This window comes from Schistocerca cancellata, chromosome 1 (genome assembly GCF_023864275.1).
Source record: "Schistocerca cancellata isolate TAMUIC-IGC-003103 chromosome 1, iqSchCanc2.1, whole genome shotgun sequence".
Taxonomy (NCBI): Eukaryota; Metazoa; Arthropoda; class Insecta; order Orthoptera; family Acrididae; genus Schistocerca; species Schistocerca cancellata.
In genome coordinates, this window is record NC_064626.1 from 847,995,679 (window position 1) to 848,016,389 (window position 20,711).

General features: G+C 39.5%; 1 protein-coding gene across 1 annotated transcript in view; it reads right to left on the bottom strand.

The window, feature by feature from the left end:
• Positions 1-898: 898 nt before the first annotated feature.
• Positions 899-20,711, bottom strand: part of LOC126162461 (transcription factor E2F5-like) — a 73,667-nt gene continuing 53,854 nt past the window's right edge. Inside the window, exons 8-9 of the mRNA XM_049918991.1 lie at positions 14,178-14,231; positions 899-1,211 (exon numbers count right to left, since the gene is read on the bottom strand). Of these exons, the coding sequence (XP_049774948.1) occupies positions 1,096-1,211; positions 14,178-14,231 (170 nt within the window). The 3' untranslated portion in view covers positions 899-1,095. The remainder of the gene's footprint in view (positions 1,212-14,177; positions 14,232-20,711) is intronic.

Below are 20,711 nucleotides of genomic sequence, written 5' to 3' on the forward strand. Positions count from 1 at the left end.
ACTAACCTTTTTCGTAGGACTCTCCATACAGTTGATTGTGGAATTTGCAGCTCTCTGCTAGCTCTGCGAGTCGATTTTCCTAGGCTGCGAACAAATGCTTGCTGGATGCGTGCTACATTTTCATCACTCATTCTCGGCCGTCCAGAACTTTTCCCTTTGCACAAACACCCATTCTCTGTAAACTGTTTATACCAACGTTTAATACACCACCTATCAGGAGGTTTAACACCATACTTCGTTCGAAATGCACGCTGAACAACTGTCGTCGATTCACTTCTGCCATACTCAATAACACAAAAAGCTTTCTGTTGAGCGGTCGCCATCTTAGCATCAACTGACGCTGACGCCTAGTCAACAGCGCCTCAAGCGAACAAATGTACAACTAAATGAAACTTTATAGCTCCCTTAATTCGCCGACAGATAGTGCTTAGCTCTGCCTTTTGTCGTTGCAGAGTTTTAAATTCCTAAAGATGTGGTATTCTTTTTGAATCACCCTGTATTAGATTGGACCATTTGCTTGTTAGACAACTGGAGAGTTACAAAAATATAAAAGCATGTTTCACATGTTTTAAACCTACCATGCACACCGCTCCATGCCAAAATAATATAGTGAATGATATTACGCCACAAATCACTTTCATTCATGTCACACGACATTCATTCATGTTATGCCTGACAACATACCTGTGTAAAATTAGGGTACAGGGTGTAAAGGTGAGTACTTTTCAATGGTATGTTGCTTGATAAAGCTTTACTTCAGTACATATTAGAAAACTATACTAAAACTTTGTACAATATACACAAGCTGCCACACAGTGCTTTATACATAACATACTTCTGACAAAAGTATATGTCACATAAATATTCACAAAAATTTAAAAACAAACTCTTCATAGCATGATCATTTGAGTGTTCACAAACAGCAAAAATAAAAAATATATTGTACAAGAAGAATACTTTTCTTACAACTGTTTCACACAACAAAGGAATGTATAAATATAAATTTATATTCACAATATGCCACTTAAGCATGGTGACATAACGGTCAATAACAGTTTCATAATTGAGTTGCAACTGCTTGTATGGAGGAACTATTCACATAGAAATCAATGGAACATCAAACAAGTCACAAACTCCTTCTGAATCACTGAGATTGAAGCAGTAGTCCTTGTCACTTGGAGGAGGACTCAATCTCACAAAAGGCCCGAAAACTGTAAAATAAACAACACACATTAGTGAGATGACATTTTTACACAGAAATGTTACATCAATTCTAAAGTTCAAAAAATCTTGTACCTTACTACAATGGATTTAATTTAAGTCTGACGGGACTTAAGACTTTAGCAATAATATTACAGACCTTTAACTGCCATATAAGAATAGTTGGCCATTGCAATATAGCTTTCCTAAAATTTATTAACTATACAATTAAACCATTTGTACTTCATACTCATAATTCAGTGACATACTAATGCATCCCCTATTGATGTAAATTATACTTCCAGTTTTTGAATGGTACACTTCTGATGAAGTTTTGGTAAAGTACATCTTAATGCTAAAGTAATAACCAGGAAACTATCACAATTACCTTACTCCAACACTATCCACAGATTGCTGCTTAGTTGTATTATCTACATAATTTTGATACTGGTTGTCAATGACAAGGCTCTAGTTCAACAAAATTAAACTTCAGAACAGAAGCAGCCTGTGAGACTGCTGAATTCTTGTTCACATGCTAGAACAGTCTGGCTCAATCCCTATAAGCAAATCCTCATAGAAGCAACTTAAAGAATGTTATTTCTGCATGCTCACTGTACATTGCAAAGCAGTGAGTAAAAAGCATATCTATCAATGTCACTTTTAGCACTGGTCACTGAGTCACAGTCATAATTTTTCTCTGAATGTACCATCTAAAAACAAACCGATAGGAATGCTGTGGGCACTCAAAGCAACATCTTGTATAAATCTGTTGTCACATCATATAGTGTACTACTTCCAAACCACAAAGAATCTTAAAACCTTGATCTCGTTCAGATTCATATCGTCATCTTAATGATTTAGACACAGGCTAAGCAAATTTTATCAACAATCCGGTGACCTCACAACATTTCATCCCTTCTTTTCATGAGTTCATCCATATCTCAGCAAACAACCTTCCTGGATATCACTCATTCCACTGTTCATTTCTGATCCCCAACGATACCTTCAATATGGCATCTACTACTACCCATTCCACAAACCCCCTCCAACGGCCATGTTAGCCATGGACATTGTATCTGTAGTCAATGAAGAATGTGCATTCTTTTTTGCACCTCCTTAAACCATATATTCTGCTGTCCAACTTCTCTATGCAGTATATTTCCAGCCACCAATCCCCAGCTCCATATGCCAAATCCCTGGGAACCAGATGCACAACTTGTCCCAAGTAGCTGCCACCATCTACTCCAGCCTTGCCACTGATGTTTCCTAAACAGCCAAAGGCAACACGATCTGTAAAGCAGACATCTAACAACTTTCCTGTAAGCACAGCAGGAAATTCTTTACATATTTTACCACAAATAACTTATTCAGCAGGACTGCTGGTCAGTGTTACACGATCAGACCACAGTGTTGTGTGACATGCTTCCCTTCATAATCACTATCACTGCTGAAGTGTCTCCTCTTTATTCATTATGGCAATTATCTTCCAGAAAGCAGTACTAACATTATTGATACGGGCCAAAAAATTCGACAAAAGATATGCTGTTTTCGCAAAATGTCATAAAATTCAGCATTTTCCCATGAAAAATGTAAACCTGAGGATGACAGTTTACCACATTTCCAACTGATAGATACTTGATGCTGAAATTGGATTTTGATTCCGCCCTTATCCCCCGTTGCTAAGATTCGCATATAATCTTCATGTGACAATTCATTTCCCACATAATGAATTATGGTTCTTGATGTGACATCAAACGAAAATACCGTACTTCTGATGAACTTGCCAGTAACAGTTTTAATCGTCGACTTTACATTTCCAGACACTTTTGCACAACTAATTGTACCAAAAATAATTCATTTTTAGAGCTCATTAATGTGGTACTCCATCAAACTGTGTACTTACATAATACAAGTATAAATGCAAAAACAGCCAAACACAAGCACTTTAGTTTTTCAAACATGTAAATCAATATAGTGTCTGCTTGATTTGCTTCTATCAGCTGACCAGTGCACAGGATACTTGACACCAAGTAATAATCACAGTTGTCGCATATAACTGACAGCAGAAATTATATCAAGTTGTGTGAGTAATATGGTTGATAGATTTTTATGAAACCATGTTCACTGGTTTTGGGGACTCTGAACCACCTCTGAATTCGGAACTCTGAACCACCTCTGAACCGAACTAAGAACTCTGGCCACAAAACTGATCAAAGAACTCTGGCCACAAAACTGACCAATCTGCCATCAGAAACTGAATTAACAAAAATGGTAAAAATAATAATGAAGCAAAATTCAAATAAATATTCTCAGTGATTTGTTTTACCACCAGAAACATGGACCCTGAGCTGTGACAGGCCTACAGAAGCAAACTGAGTAGGTGCCATGTTGATTTACGTGTTTGTGATGCGAAGGTACCATATTTATACTTCTGTACTACAAAAATATTCTGTTAAATTAATGTATCATCACATTATTAAATGTTTCGAAACGGAATATTTCTGGAAAGATTAGTTGTGAAAAAATATTGGGAAATGTAACGTCAGATAAAACTATTACCTCTATTCCAAATTTAAAGATAATTGTGGGAAAAGGAATTTTTGGTAATGAAACAGGCAAGCTTTTAAAAAAGTGAATTAACAAATATTTCAGGCAAAGGTGAAGGAAACAACACACTGGATTGCACCTTCAAGGTATGCTAACTCCTATAGTCACAGATACCCATTCAAGGCTGTGTTCACAGCCACAGATCCACAGATTTCTTTTTAACAGCCATAGGATGATCAATGACAAACTCTTAATGCTGACCTGGCACAGAATATGTTGTGTAGTAATTTCTTCATAATTCAGTGGGAAAGCAACTTTGCCAGCAGAAAATGTAAATGCTGTCAAATGCCTCATGTTGTACACTCATGCTCATAAATTAAGGATAATGCTGATACATGGTGAAACAACACAACAACAGTTTGCGGTTTAAATCACCTCGGACTATGACCATGCGGTGCATTTGACCTGCGGTCGTCGCACAGTGGCGCTGGCAGCAGTCCACATTCGCAGAGGTGTGTTGGTGCATGTCAGAGTACGGTGCAGTAAGGAAGCGTGTAGATGTGCTAATGGTGACTGTGTGTTGAAAATGGCTCAAAGAACACATGTTGATGACATTATGAGGGGTAGAACAATAGGGCGACTTAGAGGCTGGTCAAACACAGCAGGCCGAAGCGTGGGCCCTCCGTGTGCCACAAAGTGTTATCTCAAGAATATGGCAACAATTCCAGCAGAAAGGAAACGTGTCCAGGCGCTACAGTGTGAGACGTCCGGTGTACGACACCACAAGAAGAGCGATATCTCACCATCAGTGCCTGCAGATGGCCACGGAGTACTGCAGGTAGCCTTCCTCAGGACCTCACCGCAGCCACTGGAACAGCTGTCTCCAGACACACAGTCTACAGACGACTGAACAGACATGATTTACTCACCTGGAAACCTGCAAGGTGCATTCCACTGACCCCTGCTCACGGAAGAGCCCGTAAAGCCTGGTGTCAAGAACACAGTACATGGTCATTGGAACAGTGATCCCAGGTTATGTTCAGGGATGAGTCCAGGTACAGTCTGAACAGTGATTCTCGCTGGGTTTTCATCTGGTGTGAACCACGAACCAGATACCACCTCCTTAATGTCCTTGAAAGGGACCTGTATGGAGGTAGTGGTTTGATGGTGTGGGGTGGGATTATGATTGGTGTACTTACACCCCTGCATGTCTTTGACAGAGAAACTGTAACAGGTCAGTTGTATAGGGACATTATTTTGCACCAGTATGTCCGCCTTTTCAGGGGTGCAGTGGTTCCACCTTCCTTCTAAAGGATGATAATGCATGGCCCCACCGAGCTGCCATCTTGAAGGCGTACCTTGGAACGGCCTTCCTGTTCTCCAGACGTAAACCCCATCGAGCACATCTGGGATGCTCTAGGTCGATGTATCGCTGCACGTCTTCAAACCCCTAGGACACTTCAGGAGCTCCAACGGGCACTGGTGCAAGAATGGGAGGCTATACCCCAGCAGCTGTTCGACCATCTGATCCAGAGTATGCCAACCCATTGTGCAGCCTGTGTACGTGTGCATGGTGATCATATCCCGTATTGATGTTGGGGTACATGCGCAGGAAACAGTGGCATTTTGTAACACGTGTTTCGGGATGGTTTTCTCAACTTATCACCAATACCATGGACTTACAGATCTGTGTTGTGTGTTTTCCATATGTGCCTATGCTATTAGTGACAGTTTTGTGTAGTGCCACGTCGTATGGCACCACACTGCTGCAATTATCCTTCATTTATGAGCATGAATGTAGATGGCTGCTTCCACTAATTGGTAGCATAATGTTTCCAGAGATAACAGTTTTGAGTAGAGAATGACCACTGAGATACTTTTTCTTTAATGGTTTATGTTTAATGGGCTCAATATATTTTTTCCTTCAATGATTTAAACCATCAATAACGCCAATAAATAAAAATGTAACTGATAGGTATACTTTCAACACAAAAACTGGTCATAAAATAAAACCAATATTTCTTGTTCCCAATTATCAATAGTGACATGGTGTATTCACTGTAAACAGTATCCCATAGTAGTCACCACTACCACCAACCACCACCACCACCACCACCACCACCACCACCACCACACAAACACTATGTTATGAGAAAGATTATGACTTATTAAGGGAAACCCAACACCGTAATGTCAAATCATTAAATTACTCTTGGCTTTATATAAGATGATGTATGATAGAGTTGCTGATTAACCTGTAACTTATTTATGAACTTACATACCAACTGGGACTGGACATCTTTTGTGTTTGAATACAGTCTTGATATATTCCCAAATAATTTACGATATTATAAAATTAGGATACACCATACAATCAAAATTACACTGCTTTATACCAGAAAATAAACTTATTTTGATGAGGACACTAATTTGAGGTAATTCACACACTTTCTCACTTTGATCATTTCTTTTGTTTCATCACTAAGAATGACGACATTGTTCAGGTAGTTCCTGCACTTTTTTATTTGCCGCTAAATCATAATGGTTACAGTTTTGATATAGGAAATTAAATATCACCACAAATAACATAATAACAGCATTATCAGTTTCTGACGCATGGTTATTTTTCCAATCGAAATGCAACAAAATACAATACATTCAAATAATTTGTTGGAGAGTGAAATTCTATTTCCTTACAATGGCAGCTTAATATGAGAAATGGAGTATGCAGGGTTTCTATCTTTGAGGATGCATCAGAAGGTCTCAAATTCACAGCAATTTTCAGAAGTTGAATAGAACTGGCCTTTACAATCAGGATATTTTATATTGCCAGTACTGTCTTTAAACTATTTCATTTTCATTTCCTAGTGTCCAATGGAGATAATACATATGGCAACTCAGTTCAAGAACAAAGGATCTGTTTAGTCAAAACTTGACCGTCTAGTCACATATGCGCCGAGTTTATCATAATCATGAGCTGAGTTTATCGTGATCAATTAGAAAATGTTGTTGTTGTTGTTGTTGTGGTCTTCAGTCCTGAGACTGGTTTGATGCAGCTCTCCATGCTACTCTATCCTGTGCAAGCTGCTTCATCTCCCAGTACCTACTGCAACCTACATCCTTCTGAATCTGCTTAGTGTATTCATCTCTTGGTCTCCCTCTATGATTTTTACCCTCCACGCTGCCCTCCAATACTAAATTGGTGATCCCTCGATGCCTCAGAACATGTCCTACCAACCGATCCCTTCTTCTGGTCAAGTTGTGCCACAAACTTCTCTTCTCCCCAATCCTATTCAATACTTCCTCATTAGTTATGTGATCTACCCATCTAATCTTCAGCATTCTTCTGTAGCACCACATTTCAAAGCTTCTATTCTCTCCTTGTCCAAACTATTTATCGTCCATGTTTCACTTCCATACATGGCTACGCTCCATACAAATACTTTCAGAAATGACTTCCTGACACTTAAATCTATACCCGATGTTAAATTTCTCTTCTTCAGAAACGCTTTCCTTGCCATTGCCAGTCTATATTTTATATCCTCTCTATTTCAACCATCGTCAGTTATTTCGCTACCCAAATAGCAAAACTCCTTTACTACTTAGTGTCTCATTTCCTAATCTAATTCCCTCAGCATCACCCGACTTACTTCGACTACATTCCATTATCCTCGTTTTGCTTTTGTTGATGTTCATCTTATATCCTCCTTTCAAGACACTGTCCATTCCATTCAACTGCTCTTCCAAGTCCTCTGCTGTCTCTGACAGAATTACAATGTCATCGGCGAACCTCAAAGTTTTTATTTCTTCTCCATGGATTTTAATACCTACTCCGAATTTTTCTTTCGTTTCCTTTACTGCTAGCTTAATATACACATCGAATAACATCAGGGAGAGGCTACAGCCCTGTCTTACTCCCTTCCCAACCACTGCTTCCCTTTCATGTCCCTCGACTCTTATAACTGCCATCTGGTTTCTGTACAAATTGTAAATAGCCTTTCGCTCCCTGTATTTTACCCCTGCCACCTTTAGCATTTGAAAGAGAGTATTCCAGTCAACATTGTCAAAAGCTTTCTCTAAGTCTACAATTGCTAGAAACGTAGGTTTGCCTTTCCTTAATCTTTCTTCTAAGGTAAGTCGTAAGGTCAGTATTGCCTCACGTGTTCCAGTATTTCTACGGAATCCAAACTGATCTTCCCCGAGGTCGGCTCCTAGTAGTTTTTCCATTTGTCTGTAAAGAATTTGTGTTACTATTTTGCAGCTGTGGCTTATCAATCTGATTGTTCAGTAATTTTCACATCTGTCAACACCTGCTTTCTTTGGGATTGGAATTATTATATTCTTCTTGAAGTCTGAGGGTATTTCGCCTGTTTCATAAATCTTGCTCACCAAATGGTAGAGTTTGGTCAGGACTGGCTCTCCCAAGGCCATCAGTAGTTCCAATGGAATGTTGTCAACTCGGGTGGCCTTGCTTCGACTCAGGTCTTTCAGTGCTCTGTCAAACTCTTCACGCAGTATCATATCTCCCATTTCATCTTCATCTACATCCTCTTCCATTTCCATAATATTGTCCTCAAGTACATCGCCCTTGTATAGACCCTCTATATACTCCTTCCACCTTTGTGCTTTCCCTTCTTTGCTTAGAACTGGGTTTCCATCTGAGCTCTTGATATTCATACAAGTGGTTCTCTTATCTCCAAAGGTCTCTTTAATTTTCTTGTAGGCAGTATCTATCTTACCCCTAGTGAGATAAGCCTCTACATCCTTACATTTGTCCTCTAGCCACCATCCCTGCTTAGCCACTTTGCACTTCCTGTCAATCTCAGTTTTGAGACGTTTGTATTCCTTTTTGCCTGCTTCATTTACTGCATTTTTATATTTTCTCCTTTCATCAATTAAATTCAATATTTCTTCTGTTACCCAAGGATTTCTACTAGCCCTCGTCTTTTTACCTACTTGATCCTCTGCTGCCTTCACTACTTCATCCCCTAAAGCTACCCATTCTTCTTCTACTGTATTTCTTTCCCCCATTCCAGTCAATAGTTCCCTTATGCTCTCCCTGAAACTCTGTACAACCTCTGGTTCTTTCAGTTTATCCAGGTCCCATCTCCTTAAATTCCCACCTTTTTGTAGTTTCTTCAGTTTTAATCTACAGGTCATAACCAATACATTGTGGTCAGAGTCCATATCTTCCCCTGGAAATGTCTTACAATTTAAAACCTGGTTCCTAAATCTCTGTCTTACCATTATATAATCTATCTGATACCTCTTAGTATCTCCAGGGTTCTTCCACGTATACAACCTCCTTTCATGATTCTTAAACCAAGTGTTAGCTATGATTAAGTTGTGTTCTGTGCAAAATTCTAACAGGCGGCTTCCTCTTTCATTTCTTAGCCCCAATCCATATTCACCTACTACGTTTCCTTCTCTCCCTTTTCCTACTACCGAATTCCAGTCACCCATGACTATTAAATTTTTGTCACCCTTCACTATCTGAATAATTTCTTTTATTTCATCATACATTTCATCAATTTCTTCGTCATCTGCAGAGCTAGTTGGCATATAAACTTGTCCTACTGTAGTAGGTGTGGGCTTCGTATCTATCTTGGCCACAATAATGCGTTCACTATACTGTTTGTAGTAGCTTACCCGCATTCCTATTTTCCTATTCATTATTAAACCTACTCCTGCGTTACCCCTATTTGATTTTGTGTTTGTAACCCTGTAGTAACCTGACCAGATGTCTTGTTCCTCCTGCGCCACCGAACTTCACTAATTCCCACTATATCTAACATTAACCTATCCATTTCCCTTTTTAAATTTTCTAACCTACCTGCCCGATTAAGTGATCCGACATTCCACGCTCCGATCCGTAGAACGCTAGTTTTCTTTCTCCTGATAACGACATCCTATTGAGTAGTCCCCGCCCGGAGATCCGAATGGGGGACTATTTTACCTCCGGAATATTTTACCCAAGGACGCAATCATCATTTAATCATACAGTAAAGCTGCATGCCCTCGGGAAAAATTACGGTCGTAGTATCCCCTATTTTCATGCCAAAGTGAAATGTTTTTCTCTCACCCATTCTCAGCGAGAATACCTGTATTCAGTCAAGAAAATAGAAACCTTTGAAGTGTGGTACTCTGAGGATTGCTGAAGAATTTGGTGGGTAGACAGGGGAGGGGATGCTGGCGGGAAGTTTGGTGGGTCATAGTTATCCAGAGATGGCTAAGCTTCCAATGGGCACGGTGATGCCTATTAGAATATTAGGCACCAGACTGAGCCCGACAACAAGCTCAAAATGCGAGGTGAAGATAACCTAGGCATCAGACTAAGCCCATCAACAATGAACTCTAAATGCGAGGTGAGATTTGGGTAATCCCAGGTTTTCCCAAAGTATTCTAGATAAGTACCAGGACAACTCTCACCCTCAAATTTCTAATGATTATTAGTAATGAATTAATATTATTACTTCTGGGGTTCTTTCACAATGAGTGACAATACTGGCAGTCCATTGTAGTTCAAAAAACAAATGAAATAAAACAGAATAAATACAGGGCTATTACAAATGATTGAAGCGATTTCATAAATTCACTGTAGTTCCATTCATTGACATATGGTCACGACACACTACAGATACGTAGAAAAACTCATAAAGTTTTGTTCGGCTGAAGCCGCACTTCAGGTTTCTGCCACCAGAGCGCTCAAGAGCGCAGTGAGACAAAATGGCGACAGGAGCCGAGAAAGTGTATGTCGTGCTTGAAATTCACTCACATCAGTCAGTAATAACAGTGCAACGACACTTCAGGACGAAGTTCAACAAAGATCCACCAACTGCTAACTCCATTCGGCGATGGTATGCACAGTTTAAAGCTTCTGGATGCCTCTGTAAGGGGAAATCAACGGGTCGGCCTGCAGTGAGCGAAGAAATGGTTGAACACGTGCGGGCAAGTTTCACACGTAGCCAGCGGAAGTCGACGAATAAAGCAAGCAGGGAGCTAAACGTACCACAGCCGACAGTTTGGAAAATCTTACAGAAAAAGCTAAAGCAGAAGCCTTACCGTTTACAATTGCTACAAGCCCTGACACCCGATGACAAAGTCAAAACGCTTTGAATTTTCGGCGCGGTTGCAACAGCTCATGGAAGAGGATGCGTTCAGTGCGAAACTTGTTTTCAGTGATGAAGCAACATTTTTTCTTAATGGTGAAGTGAACAGACACAATGCGCGAATCTGGGCGGTAGAGAATCCTCACGCATTCAGGCAGCAAATTTGAAATTCACCAAAAGTTAACGTGTTTTGTGCAATCTAACGGTTTAAAGTTTACGGCCCCTTTTTCTTCTGCGAAAAAAACGTTACAGGACACGTGTATATGGACAGGCTGGAAAATTGGCTCATGCCACAACTGGAGACTGACAGCGCCGACTTCATCTTTCAACAGGATGGTGCTCCACCACACTTCCATCATGATGTTCGGCATTTCTTAAACAGGAGATTGGAAAACCGACGGATCGGTCGTGGTGGAGATCATGATCAGCAATTCATGTCATGGCCTCCACGCTCTCCCGACTTAACCCCATGCGATTTCTTTCTGTGGGGTTATGTGAAAGATTCAGTGTTTAAACCTCCTCTACTAAGAAACGTGCCAGAACTGCGAGCTCGCATCAACGATGCTTTCGAACTCATTGATGGGGACATGCTGGGCTGAGTGTGGGAGGAACTTGGTTATCGGCTTGATGTCTGCCGAATCACTAAAGGGGCACATATCGAACATTTGTGAATGCCTAAAAAAACTTTGAGTTTTTGTATGTGCGTGCAAAGCATTGTGTAAAATATCTCAAATAATAAAGTTATTGTAGAGCTGTGAAATCGCTTCAATCATTTGTAATAACCCTGTACTTGTATGCCACACATCAAAGAAAATTTTGCCCACTGGAAAAGAATTGTGGGCCATACATTTGCAACGACGAGTTCTCTAATGAACACCTAATGAGAAAATCATCATGTGCTGTTACACTTTTTGAAAACTATGTTTAACACCAAAACTTCACTAAAAACTTACAGGCTTTCCTTATGGTGAGGCTTGAGGCTTTTAAACACATGCCAGCAAAAGAACAATGTACCACAAAATTAGAACAATACTTGGTGCCTCTATGCAGAACAGGTTGCCAATCTGGAAGTCTTCCCCTGAAGTACAGAGGTAGAAGTGTTGATGAATATGTTTTTACTATCAGCCCCCCCCCCCCCCCCCCCCATCACAATATGAGGACTTTTGTGATGGACTAAATGTGGTTTGTTATTATCCACTTTTTGATTTCTTCTTTATTCATTTTCTCGTTCTACAGTTTAATATGATTATACTCTCCATCTTAACAGTGTATTCTTAACAGCCGGGGGGGGGGGGGGGGGGGGGGGGGGGGGAGGAAAGAAAAGAAAATTCACACACAACAATGCTGTAATACTAAAACTGAATACCAGCTGGTCATTTACAAGGTTTCACTTCAGTCCATCAGTCTTAAGTTGTAGCCAACACTGCTTAATAAAATAAACTCACAAACAAATGAGCTCTGTCTGGTCATTGTGGCAAGACTTAATTGAAACTGTGCCTCATAGTAGCAGAGTAGCAGTACAGTGATGAGGGTAAGGAAGTGACATGGGGTGTGGATGGGAGATAGAAAGATGGCATGCAGAAGGGGTAGTGCTGCTTGAGGGCGTGTGAAGGGATGAGGTGGGGACATGCTAGTATGTGTTAAAAGAAAATCATAACATGTTCAGAAGAAACAGCCAAATATTTGTGACAACGAAGATGTAAGTTTCACAGCTGCCCTGTTCGGATGATGATTAAAAATGGTGGTATCACTGGGGGACAGCCCAAACTAAAGAGGCAGTAGAGATAAAAATTAATGTAAGCAGTTTCTTTTTGTTTATTTCTCATTGTATTATCAAAATGTAGACTACCAATAAATGGCGTAAGTTTAGAATAGGTGTAATGGTAATGTTTTAGGCAGATACCCTAAGTCAACGAAAATGATTTTGAATAGTCAGAACATGTTAAAAAATAAAGTTTTCTCAAGGAGCCTCTTAAAAAGAAAGGGGGTTCATCCTATAATCAGGGTTGTCTATACTCGGGTAGATGCGGTATTTCCATAGGCTTTCATCATGGCACATTTTCAATTTCACTTAAAGTGCATAACATATTTTGATTCTGCTTATCCTACATGTACCATACCATTCCATCTCCCCCCCCCCCCCCCCCCCCTCAAATTGTGGACATGTTCATCTCTGCATCACCTTGTCACTTATTTTTTAAAAAAGGAGGGGGCCACATTGAACATCATCATTTATGTTAAGCGTATGAAACTACGAGGCAGCGATTTTGAATAATCAGAACTTGTTCCAATGAAGGCCAAAAAGAACAATTATCAATTCTGATAGATTTCATAACCATATTTTTATAATTTGTAACAACACAGGAAACAACTGTCCTTCACTACTTCGATTACCTGATGGCAATGAAGTGCCACAATCCTACTTGTCAGTTGTATATTGGAGCTACAAGTTTTGCCAGCCCACAATATCTTTTCCAGTGTAAAATATCAGCACTGTCCCTCTAACACATACTGTCAATGTTTGCCTCACAAGATCTGATGCTAAAATTACCCACTGACTTTACAAAGAAGGCACAGAAACAGCTTGCCAATCACCATCATGGGATACTAACATCCTTGATTGTATCAAAAGGAAAATTCACTTCAGGAAACTATAATTTAAGGCAAATTACTGACCAGTACTTACCTTCAACAGGAGACACAAATTAAAGTACAAGGAACTGTCCTAGCTTTTTGAACTATTAGTTATTGAATTTGGAGGAAAGACAGATGGGTTGGGGAAGGTTAAAATGGAAGGACTGGTCATTCAGACCATAGGATAACGGTGTTTTAATTCACAATCCTCAAACTGTTCATCATTGCTACTAATACTGCCAGTCCTCAATATCTGTATCAAAATAAACTGACAAGAAGCAAGCACGTTGAACAGATCTTTTGCATTATACCTTTAACAAAACTACTAGGGTCACATGGAAAAGCAAGGAAAACTATTTGTAGCTTTCAAAATTATTGGTTCCTTCCTCAGGAAAATTAGAAAGGAGGGGTTGTCACTCAGATGGTACCTTCCCCTATTGTGAGGGTGAAGATAGATCTCTCTCCTCATCCTCTAACAAGTGGGTCCCTCTCATCCTGAAGTCTGAAAAACAAAGCCATCATTTCTGGCTTTGCAAATCTACCCCTCTTTTTACCCTAATGAAAGCTAAGAAGAGTTTTTTCACTTTCAAACGTGTCTATTAACTGTACTGGAATTCTGCCTCCTGATGTAAGAACTGGTCAGTCATTGTCAATTATATTGGTTGTGAAGTAAACACGTTTACTTACGTTCTGATGATATCAGATCTTCAAGGAACTCTCCATCAAAACCCATTGGCACATCTGAAACAATGGAATACATTTAGAAGCCTTAGAGAGAGAGAGAGAGAGAGAGAGAGAGAGAGAGAGAGAGAGAGGGGGGGGGGGGGGGATTTCTGAGAAAGTAATTTTTATGGGATACACATATACTTCACAGGGAAAGTTGTGCTAAGTGACACTTTGGTTGTCAAAGATCACTTAAAAGAGGTAGCCTCACCAGATATGATATGGGAACTTAGTTCAGCTAACCAAGAAAAAGTTAAGCTGTTCACATTCTGTTTTACTTCCAACAATGACGGTGCAGTCCATTTATGTTCTTGATTCATATAAAAACGATTAAAGATGTCAATGGGTTTTAAAAATGGCAATATTTATCTAATTGAAGAAAAACTCAATAACATGGATATTCATCGTAATAAAAGTCGCATCACTTAATAACAAACTATCCACAGGATGATACCTTTTTAGTTCGTTGTTTCATTTGGAATTATTTTCAGTGCAAAACAATGAAACTACATCCTTTAAATAATACCACACACAAGGAGATTAGAAGCATAGAGAAGCCAGTTTCTCTGTATAAACAACTTGCTTTATTCACCACACATTGCCGAAGTTTCTCTAATACAAATGGAACAGAAATACATCGTTTGTTGGATGCTACAAGTTTTAAACATAATCTAATGTAATGTTGAAGCCAGAATAACTGTGAAGTCACAAATTTCCTTACTAAACCATAATGTAGAATAAATATGTTGTTGGTAGAGTTACCACTAGACCAGCAGGATAGTGAGAAATTCAGAATGGAAAGAAAGATTTCCATATCATCAAATCTAATGGTAAGGAGAGAGGGAAGATGGGGCAACATCCAACCTTCGGACAATGAATCACAAATATAGATTAATTAAGAATAAGGAGGTATGCCAAATTAAATTAAGTAGCAAGAGAAGTAAGTTTATTCAGCTAGGGGCAATTACTTAACAAAGGTATATAGGCAAACAGCAAAATGTGTTTCATGCACTGAGAAGGCAAAAGAGAAACTAAATAAAAGTATTTGGAAATGTCTTCAAAGCATGTGAGAAGACAATGAAAATTTGAGGGTCGAAAAAAATGAGAACAATATGACATGGAGGAAACAAAACCACATTGGATGAACACCAGAATTAATCAGTTAAGATTACATCACCAATGTCTAGAGGTTAGTGTCCTAGTTACTGAAGTAGAGGACTAACTTTAATTCCTAGTTAATGTATTAAATTTTTCTACATGCGAAATATCTGGAACAGGGTCCGCTCATCCTCACACAGCCCAACAACAATCTGCATTATGAAACTGTGCAGATCATAAAATTAAATAATGGGTTTTCACACCATGCAGGGAGTCCCATAAGTGTTTTCTTCAGTCAAGATGGAAGATGGCACAATAGCTAACAAGACACAGAACATTCTACAAGAATATGGGTATTTCTTTAAATGTTTATATCATTCAAGAGATTAATAAGAAACACAGCAAGTTAACAATAACAGTCTGGAAGTAACACCAGACGAGATGAATAAAGCCATTTTGGCGTATGAACAATGGAATGGCACTGGAAAATTGTAAGTGTTTAGTGGTAATACTTTAAACTGAAGGAAAAATAACACAAAACAAAAATTCTTTACAGAATCTTTGCAAAGACAATTCACCAAAATTGGAACAAAGTCTATTAACTATGTTATTTCGCAAGAAAGGAGGTAAGTCACAAAAAACTACAGACCTATCAGTATTCTCACTGTTATACACAAGATATTCGCTAAAACTACCTCCAACCACATAGGGGGAACTAGAAGGCAGAGAAACAGCAGAATTTAAAAGCTGATATAGCAAGTCAACAATTCCATTACCACATTTATATCACCACTTGGCTCCATTCTGCCCTCTACCACATACCACCCATCCTTTGTTGCCGTCGTGTGTTTTATCACCTCCTCTTGTCCAGCCACATATTTCTCTACATTTCTCCACTTTTTCCTTTTCTTATCCACACATATTACCAACTCAGCCCAGTGTGGTCAAAATTACCCACCTGGCTGCTGCAGCACACATTCCACCCGCATACAGCTATAAGATCATATCCCATGTACCTGCTGCCTCTCCTTGCCCCAACACCCTCTCACTACTTGCCAACCCTTCACCCCAATCGAGATGCAGTGCTGTCACATGAGAGAGAGAGAGAGAGAGAGAGAGAGAGAGAGAGAGAGAGAGAGAGAGAGAAGGGGGGAAGCTTCGTAGAACAAAATTAAAGGAATGAGCCAAAAGCTGGCAGAGTTCCCACTTGTTTATGTGCTGTTCAACATTTCAATGCATTTACTATTTATCTTTATTTGTTATATTACTTACATTTCACCAGTGCTAAACATTACCAATGTAACAGTTTAACACAGCAACTGCAAAACTAGGCCTGATGTTTTGGTTTGTTTGTGGGGCGCTCAACTGCGTGGTTATCAGCGCCCGTACAATTACCCAATCTTTGCTCAGTCCAATTTCGCCACTTTCCTGGATGATGATGAAATGATGAGGACAACACAAACACCCAGTCATCTCGAGGCAGGGAAAATCCCTGACCCCGCCGGGAATCGAACCCGGGACCCCGTGCTCGGGAAGCGAGAACGCTACCGCGAGACCACGAGCGGCGGACCGCAAAACTAGGCCTGAATATCACTATACTACGACTAACATGCTTTCTTAGAAAATTTTATTTTTCAATATTACCAACTGTTTTATTGATATACAGTGAAGATCTGGCTAAAAACGTTATCAAACCTCGCATAAACTTGCGTCATTTATTGATTGTCCATATTTTGGTAATACAAGGAAGATTTAAAATAAACCAAAAGAATTAATACACATTAATTTTTATTTACACATTTTTTTTGCATACGACATACAGTATCACTATTTCATCATCTAAAATCCTACTGTCATTTCTTCCTTCATGGCACTCCTCCCATAATACGTCATGTTACCCTTTCGTGGCATCATATATGCCAGCATTTTTTAAATCCTTTCACTATAATTCAATTGATATTGCGTTCCAAGTAGCAAGGATCTATTGGCCCAGCATGAATGCTTAGAATTTCTTTGGATTCCCTCCTGGAGTGAAGAAATGGTCTCCTTAAAGCCACTCGCTACAAAGCAGTCACTGGTGACCCTTGAAAGTGCTATTCGCAGTTATGAGGTCATAGGTCATGCCACCAGAAATTACCCAGTCTGTGTTGTTCTTTGACACCACAACCTTAACTTTCTAGGTGAGATGTTCCCTGAAAGAATCCACCTAGAACATTTTCGTCCTATTCAGTAAAGAGAATTTAATGACTCAAAACTTTTATTCTTGGTTATTTATTCATTTTTATTTGTATTTATGCTAGTTTTGTTAAACTAGATGTTCTTTCTCCTATTTTGTTTCCAACAACCTTCAAGCAATCTAAGCATCAGGTCAATATGGCACTGTGGGTCCACCTGGATGCAAACAATTGGCCCATAGTTACTTTGTTTTATGCAGAGACAGACCAACAGAACAGAAAGTTACAGAAGCACCAAATCATTTGCCACCCACCCATTTTCTCAATGCCTACAGAAATATCTTGCAGGCAGTTTGTCTTTTGGTATGGTTTTCCTGTGAAGAACAACATGGGGGCAGCTTCCATCTGCCAGCACACACACTATTCCTGTTACTCTGGCGTTTTCATTGCTGGAACTTCTTAACGTAACATTTAACATCCTTAACACTATGTTGTTTGGTGACACCACAGTGGTGTCGTGTGCGTAATATCGCTCAGTGGTTGGCGAAACCACAGTGGTATTGTGAGCATAGTATCGCGCAGTGGCCAACGACAGCACTTTAGTATTTTTTGCATTCTGTTGGTGTTTTGTTTGGGTAACAATAGTAACACACGTCAACAAGTTTTTTGTTTTTATAATTACTTGTGCCCTTTCATCAAGGCAGACAAAAGAGACGATATAATTAATTATGATGAATGCATGGACATCTTGTCTGATGTTCTGGATAACTTAACTGACTGGGAAGAACACATTTGATATCAAAAAATGAAAGTGAAGCAGAAATCATAGGAAGATAGTGAAATAAGCCAAGAAGAATTCAGCGAACGCTACGGTTGCCAACTGATTTGGATGAATCCGATGCAGAAGACCGTGCACAGTGGTCAGACTGATTTACCGAGTACCAATAATAAATTTGAAGGGCTCCGAGTCAAAACATATTTCCCAAAGATACACAGAGCGTTGAGGGTATTGTAGAATTATATATTGGGCACAATCTATATGAATATATTAGCAACAAAATCAACAAGTACGATAGTCAACAGTGCAATAGAAGGAAACTGGGACCCAAACTTAGAAAATAGTTTGGGCTCGCTATACTTATGGTAATTGTAAAAAAAGCAAGGATCGATGATTATTGGTCAACGAATCCGTTGATACACACCAACATTTCCCAAAACGATGTCCCACAATCGATTCAGACAAATATTATCATTTTTACATTTTTCCGACAACAACAATAAACCAAATAAAGCCGACTAGCCTTTCAAAGAACAATTTGTAATTTATTATTTTTCCAAAAAGTTTAAAGAAACTCTTAATCTAAGTCAAAACATCAAAACTGATGAAGAAATGATACCGTGGCATGGATGATTAAAATTTAAAGTTTACAGTCTGTCGAAAATTACGAAACATGGCATACTCATTCGGATGTTGTGCGATTTGAGTATGGGATACATTTCCTCATTCGAGATATATTCTTGTGCTGAGCAGCCTTTAGCAAAAACAGTGATGGAATTATTGACACCTTCTTATGGAAAGTGGCATCACATCGATATGGATAATTATTAGAACAGAGTAGAACTCACAGAGAAGTTACTTGAAATGAAAATTCGAGTTTGTGGGACAATATGGCAAAAAAGAGGATTTCCGGAAAAATTAAAGTGTGCGAAAGTCAATGTGTTCGAAGCTTGTCATCAGCGGAAAGGTGAAGTACTTGCACAGGAATGGAGAGCTTAGAAAACTAAAATAATATGAATGATCTCTACAATACATAATGCCACTTTGATTGACACTCAAAGAAAATGTAGAAATACAATTACTCAATAAAAAACCTGAAAGTGTATTACACTACAACAAATACATTAAAGAAGTGGATCAGGCAGACCAATGTTTGAGTTATTACCCTATACTCAGAAAAACTATAAAATGGTCAAAAAAAGGTTTGCATGTACCTCTAATTTTGCCTTATTTAATGCATTCTGTACAGGGCAATATAAGAGTCTCTGAGTTCATCATTTTTTATTGAAAGTGTCCAGTTTGTGGATAAAAGATCATGTAGCTGCTTCTGAGCAAAACTTGGAGGTTGCCACTACATCGCGTACGTCTCATGATCCGGTTGACAGACTTTCCGGTCACATAAAGCAACACCGACTTATACTTATTTCCTAAATGAATAAACGAAAACGAAGAAACTGCCATGTATGTTCTATATATACAGGCTGAGTCACCTAACGTTACCGCTGGATATGTTTCGTAAACCACATCAAATACTGACGAACCGATTCCACAGACCGAACGTGAGGAGAGGGGCTAGTGTAATTGTTTAATACAAACCATACAAAAATGCACGGAAGTATGGTTTTTAACACAAACTTACGTTTTTTTAAAAATGGAACCACGTTAGTTTTGTTAGCACATCTGAACATATAAACAAATACGTAATCAGTGCAGTTTGTTGCATTGTAAATTGTTAATTACATCCAGAGATATTGTAACCTAAAGTGGACGCTTGAAACCTCTGACGTTCAGTTGCGTGTTGTAACAAACACGGGCCATGGTCGGCGAGCAGCATCTGCAGGGACATGTTTACAATGACGACCGTGTCCGCATGTAGCGCTTGCTGCTATTGTTATTCTGCATTCGTCTCCGCACGCAGACCAAATGTAGTACACCATGTTACCAGATGTCTGTAATAGTGTAGTGTTGTAGGAACTGTGACCATGGTGTATTCGAACTCTGAAAAGGCGGAGATGATACTCTTCTATGGCGAGTGTCGACAAAATGCAGCTGAAGCCTGCAGGGTGTATGCAGAACGGTACCTGGACAGAGAGCATCCAACGTGCCGTACATTGCAAAACATCTAATGCCAACTGTATGCAACAGGTATGGTCGTAGCACGCAAACGGGTCCGTAACAGGCCCGTCACAGGAGAAGCGGGTGCACTTGGTGTGTTAGCTGCTGCTGCCATGAACCCACACATGAGTACACGGAACATTGCGAGAGCCGGTGGACTGAGTCAAAGTAGTGTCATGCGCATACTGCATCGTCACCGCTTTCACCCGTTTCATGTGTAGCTACATCAGCAATTACATGGTGATGACTTTAATCATCGAGTGCAATTCTGTCAACGGGCATTAACAGAGAACTCGTTGCAGTTCTACCTGTTTACCAATGAAGTGGGTTTCA